The sequence below is a fragment of the Ictalurus furcatus genome, chromosome 6, assembly GCF_023375685.1.
Source record: "Ictalurus furcatus strain D&B chromosome 6, Billie_1.0, whole genome shotgun sequence".
Taxonomy (NCBI): Eukaryota; Metazoa; Chordata; class Actinopteri; order Siluriformes; family Ictaluridae; genus Ictalurus; species Ictalurus furcatus.
The window spans coordinates 21761497-21773426 of NC_071260.1; the positions used below are offsets into that span (position 1 = coordinate 21761497).

The 11930-nt window shown below is 35.4% G+C and overlaps 1 protein-coding gene across 1 annotated transcript; it reads right to left on the reverse strand.

Moving 5' to 3' along the window:
* Positions 1-202: 202 nt before the first annotated feature.
* Positions 203-6607, reverse strand: slc38a11 (solute carrier family 38 member 11). The gene is made up of 11 exons (XM_053627911.1): positions 6499-6607; positions 5383-5457; positions 5022-5156; positions 4445-4510; positions 4233-4339; positions 4002-4081; positions 3597-3667; positions 1909-2070; positions 1654-1766; positions 950-1081; positions 203-752 (listed from the first exon to the last, which is right to left on the reverse strand). Exons 2-11 carry the CDS (start codon positions 5441-5443, stop codon positions 459-461), a joined length of 1221 nt encoding a protein of 406 aa, XP_053483886.1. The 5' UTR covers positions 5444-5457; positions 6499-6607; the 3' UTR covers positions 203-458.
* Between the last annotated feature and the right edge of the window lie 5323 nt (positions 6608-11930).

Here is an 11930-nt window from a genome sequence, read left to right on the forward strand (position 1 = left end):
AAATGCAGCAGGGTATATAGTGGAGGCATGCTATGCATGCTATACTGACACCTGTTAGGCATAGAAGATTTTTACTGGCTTGGGTAGATGGAAATTTGACATCATTACTGCGACTTAATGTTATATCAGAGAACCAATGAAATATCATTTTATCTATTTGGCGACACCTTGTGGCATAACTATAGCACATCTGGACATTCAACAGGATGCAAATTTTTATTTTATTGTAATTTTTGTGATGCAACTGCAAAAAGCAAAAGCTGTGCGATTATCTTCCTTCTGAATTTAAATTAAATATTCGCACAAGGTTTAAGGAAAAACAACATTAACAAACATAGTAGAAGACTTGTCACTGGTGAACTCACAACATTGTCACAAAGTAGGTCTACTATGGCATGAAAATCATGAAAACAAAGATACAGAATATTCAAAATAGCACTTCAAAGTCCTATTTAAAATTAGAAAATGCTAATGTTCCTAGTAGAATTTATAATCGAAAGCACACTACTAGCTGGAGTCATAGTTAGTGAAGCAGAAGAGTTCAAGTCTGTGCAGTAAAACATCTCCACTCCATGTGAACAGTCCTGAGGAGACAGTCCCGTCATAATCAAACCGATGGTCATAACAAAAACTCCAGCAATGAGAATAAGTGTTGGCATAAGCTTCTTCATCTGAAACCAGCGCCCACTGGAGAGTTTCAGGAAACAGGCAGAGGGAATGATGAAGATCAGAGGCGTGGCACATAGAACACCCTGAAAGACACAGATACACACATACACTTTTACATAAATAACTGTACATATGCAAAAAGAAAAAAAAAGCTAGTGATTAACAAGTAAGGTTACAGGCACATTCAGGTTTTTTTGGTGCAATATCTAAAGTACCTGCTTCTCATATTCATGAATCATGTATTTTGTAAATCATGTCATTGTAAAATGTCAACACTAACATTCAACTCCAGCACAACACCAAGACAGTCGTATGAGAGGGATATTGCTGTAACCACTAATATTATCACCAAGGAAACCACGATGTGGACTGTGCTGCTAAGTAGTCCATTAAAAAAGACATTTGACACCACCTGAAAGACAGAAAATGGAAGAGTCTCCATAAATGAGCAACAATTTCAGTGTGCTCTCAGTCGTGCAGCTAAAGGATGCAATCGTGCACTTTAATGGCATCGCATTGCACACAGTGCAATAGTGTGCCTGAAGAAATCATTTTTGACCAATACTATGAATAGATGTAGATATTACTTATTCTATTCTATACTTCTAAAATCTAGTCTGACTGCTATATATAATCCATGATATATATATATATATATATATATACACACACTATACATTGTGTCTTTAAAACAAGGCATGCTTCACTCCATACAAATATATATATATATATATATATATATATATATATATATATATATATATATATATATATATATATATTTTACAGGGTTTAGATACACAAATGAGTAACATTATGTCTCTTTAGAACATTATAGAAGTAATAAATGCTTTATATATACTGAAGTGTCTGGTGAACATTTTGATATGAAAAACATATTATGAATATACAGTATAAACCTAATAGTGAATAATGAGTTCTTACTAAAGAACACGACATACAATCTTCAAAATAGTGTGGTACCTCTCTTGTCACAAAGCACTCCAAAGGGAAGGTGGTGATTATACTGAGTCCATAGCAGAATCGACCAAATGTGGCTAAGTTATCATAATTGCAGAAGTTCTCAAAAATATCACCTAGAATGAGAGAATAAGGAACAATAATGTGCAATTTACACTTTATTTAAGGTTATATAGATCATTTGCATATGAAAACAGTGGCATACGTACAGTATATAAATATTGCTGTTTTTCTGTGTCTGTGCATAATTGGCTTTACCTTGTGTGTACCCAGTGAAAGTAGCATAGCCAGTAGCAGCAAACAACGCACTGACTAGAGCAGCTGAGCCCACAGACACATGTGTGATCCGGGACCAATTACTTATAGTGGGCTCCTTGAGCGACCCATAAATCATGAAGGTGTTGTGGTGGCAGATAAAGGCTGCAAAACAAAGCAACATTTCAAACGTGAAATATAGCTGCAAGCAGCAATGGCGGATTCCTCCTCAAAATTGCAGACCATTTCAAAATTGACATGTTAGAGAAATGTATCCCACAGATACAACATTTCAACGCATTTGGATCAATGGCAGATTTTAAGTTCATTTTTGTAGTTTTCCACAAATGATCATTGTAGAGAAAAATCCATCATGCAGACATCATGGGTTCTTGAGACCTTTTTGAGCCCCATGAGCAACAACGCATGCATACCAACTTTCAGACATTTTGTCCTGGCAGGGTCGAAATGCCATCATTTTGAATGTGTCAACTTTGGCCTGTATTGCCACCTATACTCTGTTTAGGCCCATGGTTTGTGAGAAGTGTAAGTCTAGTCTCTAGTTTCAGTGTGCCACAGTAGAATAAAATTTAACAAAATTGACAAAATTGACCAAGCTTCATGGTTCTGGAGAAGAAGGCGTACTGTTTCTGTTAGCATTAGCTGTGGCCAATTTAGCCACAGAATGTCTGCCTAGTAGACAGTCAGCCCACCCTTGCCAGAAAGCCATGGATGCGTGTGCATGGCCGCAAGTTCAGATATTTACAATAAGCCTATTTTTCATCTTACATTCACCCATTTCTCAGATTTGTTACTCAACATAGTCAAGAGTCTTCGTATAAACTAGTGATTGAATCAGAGTATCCATTTTATGACTAACGCATGTGTAAAGCATTATTTTAGCATTAGTGACAAATTATTATTCCTTTTAATGTTATTGTTTTTGGAGATATGAGGTTGCCATCGCACATGGTAACATACTGTAGTGTCCTCTTTGTGTGTGTGGCACAGATCAAGTCCATAGGTTAATGTTCCCTTGATTTATGGACACAAGAAATATGTGCAACAGTTGTCAATTCACCAATACGTAAATAGTCTGGCCAATTTTTATTTGATTCCTTATAGCTTATCACCCTATAGAAAAACATGTATCCCACACATATGTATGTAAGTCAAGCGGACCTACGGTTAATGAGGAGAAGATTTTTGTAGTTCTGGACAAATTTTCAATGTACTGGAAAATCAATCATGTCGGACTTTATGGGTCCCAATGGCTTTTTTTTGTTCCCTGTGAGAAATAAGGCATGCATACCAATTTTCAGACATTTTGGACTTATGGGGCGGACGCAGAATTTGGGCATGGCCTGTAGTGCCACCTATGAGCTCATGTGGGCCATTTGTGGTGTGGGATTTACTCGTGGCCTGTAGGATTAATGTTCCAATTTTCAAAACTTTTTACCATTCAGATCTTGAATTATTGGGCACTTTAGGGAGATAAGGATAATAATAATAATACAAAGAAGAATAATGCTAACAATAACAATAGGTTTCCTCCTGATGGAGGAATCCTAATTACAATGAAAAGTAAAGGATGTTAACATTAAATAAGATACACAGTAAAGGAGCTTGTTAGCTCTTTATAGATGATATGTGATTTATATATCTGAATATATAATTCAGAGCTACCTCACCAAAAGACATGACACCAACTGCTTGAATTGCGTTCCACTGTGCAAACACCCATGCATCCTTAGAGGGAGGGCTATTACAAAAAAAAATAAAATTCTTAACATTAAAATGAGCCATGCAGAATTCTTTAATATTTTATACAGTTTTGAAGAAGACAGTCAGGATAGCAGTATTAAGACATTAATTAATGGACATCTACTATGAATAACTTAGCATAAATTTCAAATTAAGACTGTAAAACTCCCAATTACAAGTCCAGACTTATATTCACTACATTTCTTATTAGTTTCACTGTAGTTACTGAAAAAAATCACAGTAGTTACTACTTTAATGGGTTGAGAAAAGTTGAAGAGCATGTGTAACACTAGCACATGTTATATGATGCAGTGTTGTGCTTAGCATAGTACATTTGTGGTCCCAGTGTTACAGCCCTCACAGCTACTATGACAATGATGGACAGAGTTAACAGCATGGATACTAATGAGACCTGAAAGAGAGAGTCATTGTAATTTTTCATTCCACATTAACATAAATATCCTTATTTTTATTGTGAATATAACCAAACTATTGAATCTGAGTATCTTCAAATGACTAAAATCACTGTTTGTAAGTAATAGTTATAGTCTGCATGTATCTACCTTTCCCAGCTTAGCCATATCTCTGTACAGTGAGAGAGGCATTGTGAAGAGGATGGTAGAAGCCAAAATAACAAAGTGCCTCTCTGCCAGAATATGATCAGGACCAACTGCAACAAACACCAGAAGCAGTAGCATGTATCAAACCTCATGAATGCAAGTGGCTATAGACACAATATATCACTGAGCTATTACTATTATATAAATTAGCATACCTCCTGGTATTCTCTGAAACACTTTGGACATAGTATCTCCAGTGATGATGTTGTAACTTATCATTGCTGGATGAAATGATGAAAAGAATGTTACTTTTAATCTCTCACTACCCATATGTGTGTGTTGGCCATTTTAACAGATAATAGTAAGGGAGATCCCACTAGTCTGTCCTTCAGTTAAAACGGACCACCACAGGAGCTCCATTAACCTGGTATATCCTGGGTGGTGGACCATTCTCTGACATGTCTCTGGTGAATGGGAATAGGCCACAAATAAAAAATACCCAATCAACAGCAGCTCTGTGGTCTGAGTCTGACCACGAAACAAGTAACACACACAAAAAAGGAGCAAAGCGGAGCACAACTGTTCAGCGCAACAAATTATTCATAGGAACAGATGGACTATAGTCAATAAATCCATGGCTACAAAGTGTGCCTGTATAAATACAGTTTGCCTGATAAAATGGCCAAAAAATTTACCTACATGGTACGAGATAAATGTGTAGGTACAATGGTCCTTCATCAATAACTTTTTGGCATTTTTGTCTATAACAGATCATAAAAGGGTAGTAATTACCGATGAATGGATAGAAGAACTGCAGGACTGACAAAATGAGATATCCAACAAAGCCGAAAGTGCTGCGTACAAGAGACTGGTAACTCTGTGTCCCCGATAAGTTTCCCGCTTTTATTAACAAGATGATTGAGTAGTCTGTTGAGGAAAGACAAACAGTATCATCACAGTATATAGTACCAAACAGTAAAACATTTCTGATAATATCAATCAATATAATTGTTTCCCATTTATAAAAACACAATTATAAAATATAGTTAATATATTACACTTGAAATCAAGACATGAAACATTAAAAAGATTACAGTATGTTAGATTTTGCATATTAGCTAGTGTTGGAATAAGACAGTTAAAGACTTTGCACCTGTAATGAACGCAACCAGAAAAAGCAGCAGCAGTCCCAGAGGTAGGCCGGCCTGAGCCATTGAGAATGGCAGGCCTAATCAAAGAGAACACACTATAAAATGTATTTATTGCCAAATTATTGCAACTTGTTTAGCTTTTGAAAATAAGCTTACACAAATGCATATTGAGGTAGTTGATTCGTATTCTTTATATTGAAACGTGCTGAATTTGAATTTGAGTCTCATCCAGGGTGTATTCCTGTCTGTCACTATCCCAGTGTTCTCAGGATAGTCTCCAGATCCACTGTGACCCTGACCAGGAGAAAGAGGTTACTGAGGATAAATGAATGAATGAACGATGAATGATTTTCAGCTGACCTGGCTTTTCAGTTGTTCAGTCTTGTGACAGTTTTTGCTATGTTTCAATAGTTCTAAGAACAGATTTAGAGTAAAGGACAAGTTTAGGTCAAAGATTTCTCAACCTGCCCTTGAAGAAAGTGGAACATTGTTCATTGTTCATTGTGATTATTTTGTTGGTGGGCCAATTATAAAATGTGATCAAGTTTATCACACACATGCAATACATTCCTGTGTTCATAGTTATGCAGTTATAATAACTTTATTTTGCAACCATAAGTAGGATTTCACGTTTCTATTGTTAGAAATAATTAAATAATAGACCCTCGTGCTGAGTCATATGATCCTGCCCCAGGGGGCACAGTGAGACTGTCAGTTATTCTGTTGTCCAGAAATGAAATAATTTTCAAATGGGACCTCGCCTTGAAAATCATCTAAAAATCTAATAAATAATAATAATAATAATAAAACATAAATAAATGCATCAACCCTGGTGATATTACTGGTATTATGTTTACATAGCAAAATATGTAAACACATTTAATACATCACCTTTACTGTGGGATAATTAAAAACTTACCTAAAAAATATTATATAGGTAGCATTAGACTATACAATATATAATATTTATGTGAATAAAGGTCTTTTCTCTTTACAGTGTATGAGCCTACATATCTCACAGTACATGTGGTCTTATACTGATCTAACAACTCAGCTCAAATCTAATTATAGAATGCAGACATACTGTACAGTAGATATTGAGTGATGACTATACCTACCAATAAGTCCGGATCCAATGATGGAGTTAATGAAATTGAAAGAGGCAGACGTTTTGGAGCTTGTGCCACCCTCAGTATGCTCCACATACGGTGAAAGTAACAACCGCTCCTCATCCTGCTAAAAAAAAAAGTTCAAAAATATTAGTCTTCACCACATAATTTACTATGATAAACTTATTTTCTCGTGTATATGCGCCATACCTTGTGAATAAGTCCACTCCTTTCATTCGGTTTCTTCTCCATTTCAACACGTGAAAAAGTTTCAGGTGCATCAACAAACAGGGGGCGCTGTACTTCACCCGACTCGGATCGAGATTAATGATGAAAGTTTCCCGTCATGCTTCAGCATCATCTTTCCGCACGTGCTTTATGGAATGATTAAAAAAAAGTGTGTTTACTTAGTTAAATTCTCAAATTTGGTATTTGTGAAGAGGAATGTTGGGACGTCTTTTGATAAACAATAGAATTATCATAGCATAACGCATTAGGTATATAATAAAAAAAGTATTTTATTAATAAATTTAGAATATTAACAACGTCTCCACTTTTTAAAGCCATTTTTGTCCAATCTTTAATGTTAATTCGTTCATTCATGTTCATTAACTGCCTAATCCTGATCAAGGTTGTGTTGTACCTGGAGCCAGGAACACTGTGTGCAAGGCAGGGAGAATTCACCTTATATGGGATGCCAGTCCATCACAGGGAACCATGCACACATATATTCACACTTATCCACACTTGGGGCAATTTAGCCAAATTGCCTATCTGCATGTTTTTTGGGGTTGTTTTTTTGGACACTTGGATTAAACCGGAGAACTCTGAGGAAACCTGTGCAAACATGGGGAGAAGATGTGAAACTCCACACAGACAGAAACCCAACCTCAGGATCGAACCAGGGACCCTGTAACTGTGAAGTGACAATGCTAAAACCATGGTGCTGCCATCTAAATTGTTAATGAAAAGTAAAAATAGCTGCAAGGTTCATTCAACAGTTAGAAAATATGACATATTGAAATGTAGGCATTACCATAATAACCCCTTTCTTTCTTTCTTTAAAAAAATACTTTAATATAAATATTTGAGCCTTCTTTTATTATATCGTGGAATTGGTGTGCTTAGTTATATTTTGTTATGCTACTGTAGTTACTGCATTTCTTCTGCCTTCTTTTACCATTTTAACAGTGTCTATTAAATGTGCTACAATAATTTGGCTTAATGAGAAATAAAAGAAGAAAGTGTAGAATAACATGCTTAGTTAATACTGATTTGAGATCAATATGTGTATAACAGGCCTGTCCATTTACCCCCACTCAGAGTTAGGAACTACATAGACCATTTGAAACAATACACCTATTAAAACATTTTACTTATGTGCCTTTGTATCACTTGTTGCAGCAAAATCCCATGCATTTGACATGTGATCATGTTTGTTCACGTGTGACATGTGAATGATATGGAATAATATGCAAAACAAGTGAAGGTGCATTGCACTATTTTATGTCCTGAAACTGCACATTAGATATGTGGAAAATAAAAACAATAAGAAAACTTAAACTGTGTACCATTCATGTGCAATTCATGTGATTGTGTGAACACAATCTATCTATCTATCTATCTATCTTTGTAATTTAACATTTCTTATTCCCATACTGTTCTAATATTATCAAATGTCTATCAGTGTTAGCCTTTTATCATCTATTTTTAATTAAGGAAAAGCTTTCCAAATCCCTATAGAGCAGGGTAGATAGAAAAAGCAAAGCGGGCCCATCCTCTGTTCTTTTCTCCTTGCACTCTCCTCGTGAGTGTTGCATCTTTAAGCTTTGACTCATCTCTGCTGCTGCTAAGCAACTGTCATGTGACATCTGGCTGATCTGTCAGAAGTTTCCTTGGAGATTTGCAGGTTCCATCACACTGATTGGCAAGACTCACACATCTTCAGGTGCACATAAAAAAACCCAAAAAAACTAACAAAACAATGTTAAAACCTAGCAGTGAGGACATAAAACACTTAAACTGACAAAAATAAACTGTTCGAAAACTTGGCTTTGAAATCAAATTGTAATCGAATTACACAAAATTATCAAACAGTCTGCAGACCACAGTACATGTAAATTCTTTAAAATAATTGCAAATGGAATAATCTGGATTTGTGAATCTTTATTTTATGATCATGACTTGATCACATTACGGGTTCAAAAACATTCACTTCTACTTTAACATATCCATCCATCCATCCATCTTCTACCGCTTACTCCTTCTTCAGGGTCGCGGGGGAACCTGGAGCCAATCCCAGGGAGCTACTTTAACATATATGGTACTTAATTGTTATTATAATTGTTACTATAGAAATGTGTAAAAGTTGCAGAATCATCTGGATTTCTGCATGAATCCTTCTTAAAATTGAGCAAATAGGTACCATAATCTAGATTGCTGAAAGTGTGTGAACATTAGCTTCTTGGTCATTAGTTTATTAGTCACTAGTTTAGTGTGTGAACATTAGCTTATTGATCATTAGTTTATTAGTTAATAGTTTAGTGTGTGAACATTAGCTTATTGGTCATTAGTTTATTGGTCAATAGTTTGGTGTGTGAACATTAGTTTATGTTTATTAGTCACCAGTGGACCCTCTTTTAAACTAAACAGTTCAGTCTAAACTTCTAGGTCTGTGAAATTAATTTTCAGTTATCAATTGTTGTTTTTTTATATTTTTTATAAAGACATTGTATTCATCGTATCCCCAGTTCTGTCCTCAGCTAGGGTTACTGTTTGTGTAGAATTGTGCATGTTCTCCAGTTTCCTCCCACCTTCCAAAACCAAAATTGCTCCAAAATTGCTCCTAGGTGTGCATGAGTATGTGCATCGTGCCGTGTGAATGAATGAATGAATTTATTTATTTATTAATCAAGCAATCAATATTTGTTTCCATGACTGAGCTTGATTAAACCATTCAATAATATAAGATGGCTGATGGAAGCTTATTTTGTGTAGACCTGCGTGTCGCTTCATGTTTAAATGAATAACCTTTCACTTGCCTCAGCCAAGGGGCAAGCTGTTATATTTTCATTACATAATCTTCACAAACTTTTTCACAAGTGTGAAACACCCGTATAGTCTGGAGTAGGCCTATGGTGGCTATATTCAGCCACAAGATGTCGTTATAACACTTGACACAAAATGAGGTATGAGTTGATCATAATGAGGTACTAGTTTACAATAATGAGGTATGAGTTTATTATAATGAGGTATGAGTTTATCATAATGAGGTACTAGTTTACAATAATGAGGTATGAGTTTATTATAATGAAGTATGAGTTTATTTTAATGAGGTATGGGTTTATCATAATGAGGTACGAGTTTAGTGTTTGGAGACTGATGAAGCCAAGTCTGCTTTTACGAACTTGCCACGAGTGAATACTGTGCACTGCTCACCACACACACACACACACGCACACACCGTTTAAAGCGTTAATACACAGTCTGAAACTTCATTCATTCAACAGCTAGTTCACACAAACAAAGTCCAAAATATGTCCAAGAGCTGTTTCGAAGAAACGTGCTGCAGAAGAAATCACGACAAGGGATGAGTAGCTCTATATTTCCACTTATGAGAGGTTAATGTATTTCATGTCGCGCAGTATATAGGATAATTTAATCACTTCTAAACTTCAGTCTCACATCGCGCAGGTGCATATAACCTATGTCTAAAACTATATATTACCGTACTAAATTGCATGCCGGAGAGAGAGGTTAACCAGTGGCTACCACAGGTGGTGTGTCATATTTCCCAAACCTCTCAGTATGCGGTTTTTGGATGTGGCCAGTAGACAGTGGCGTCAGCGTTAAACCTCTCTCTAATGAAGAACCGGAAGTGCCGCTGTTCGCTTTCTTTCTCAGGCGCGTCTTAATGTAGTTATGAATGCATCTCACTCGGGTCCACTGTGATTCCTTTGTTGTGCTCGAAAACACACGGATTTAACTTCTCTTCTTCTTCTTCTTTTTTGAAAACAAACAAACAAACAAAAAACAACAGAACATATAGTGCGAGTTCTGTGTATTTATTTCTCGTTTTTGTCTTGCTGCGTCGATTTGCCTTGGATTTTGAATGTAAAATACGACTTTTAAGGCGTTTTCCCTCCGAGCCTGTTTCAGCACAGACTTACTGAGTGATGATGGTGAGTGTCAAAAGTGTGGATGGGTGGCATCTGAAATGAAATAGTAAAAATACCATTTTATTCAATTACACAACAATTATAATACACTAACATACTTTTAAGGCTAGACCACTTTGCTGATTTGATGTTGAAGATGGGGAGCTCCACATGTAATATGACTAACAGCTGGCTTGGCATAGTTAAAGCAAAAATATATATCTTTTAAAAATTGTCTCTTTATGCAGAGCGAAGTTGAAGAATCTGAGCAGATCCTGTTGCATATCTATCTTACATGCAATGCAATTAAACCTAGTTCATTTAAATATGTATAACTTAATGTAAAAGTATTATATTTGATGTTAGAACAAATTGTAGTAATAAGACTAATGACTAGAGACAGATTATATATATATATATATATATATATATATATATATATATATATATATATATATATATAATTTATATAAATAAGTAACCTCATATATCCTAAATATAATCTAATCTAAATATATTTATGGCTAATAATTCAGACACTGTCATGAACTCTAACCAAAAGCCCTACAGGTTATACACTTCTACAATTATTGATTATTTTATTCTCCATTATTAAAAGAATTTGTTGTGTAAAAAGAGCCAGAGAGATCATAGACCTGGTTTGGGTTGCCAGATTAGACCAACCGACTAAAGCCTGCCTAATTCACCATAATACAGCATGAATTAAATTATATCTACCTAATTATAAATGATATCTGTCAACAAAATTATAGCTAAACTAGATTGTGTCTATCACCCGAGGGACAATTTTCCATCCCAATGGGATTAAAAATAGATCAATTTGATGGTATATAATCAGTCTGGTAACAAAACAAAATCAGATCCTGAACAGGGCGGGTTTGGCATATTCCAGACTTGCAAGCAATGAACGCATAGATGTTGTTTTTGACATTTGTGTAACATGTCTTGCATGAATAGTTTAATGGCAAAACCCCAGGATGTTGATAAGAAATCTCTATGTATGTATAAATGTATGTATAAAAAGTTATGAATGTTAAGGGTGTGTAAAAAAAAAAATATATATATTAAAGTAAACAGCATGGTCAGTAGTAATCTGTCCCAGCATTAACACTTATAGCACTGATGTCCATTTGCATTGTCCATTTGCATGCCCAGGCACCATCCTGGATGTTTTTTTTTTGCCTGTGTAAGTTTTAAAATCAGGCTACACTTTTTGGTCAGCCACGCTGGTCAAGGCAAATTATTGACATAAAATCTTTATAT

Bases quoted from the DNA above. Each gene is read 5' to 3' on its own strand.
- slc38a11 (XM_053627911.1), bottom strand. From the start codon at position 5,443: ATGGCTCAGGCCGGCCTACCTCTGGGACTGCTGCTGCTTTTTCTGGTT. The intron at 3,668-4,001 runs GTACTATGCTAA...TTTTTGTAATAG, and splicing joins GTAACACTGGGACCACAAAT to CCCTCCCTCTAAGGATGCAT. The intron at 1,767-1,908 runs GTAAAGCCAATT...CTCTCATTCTAG, and splicing joins TTTCACTGGGTACACACAAG to GTGATATTTTTGAGAACTTC.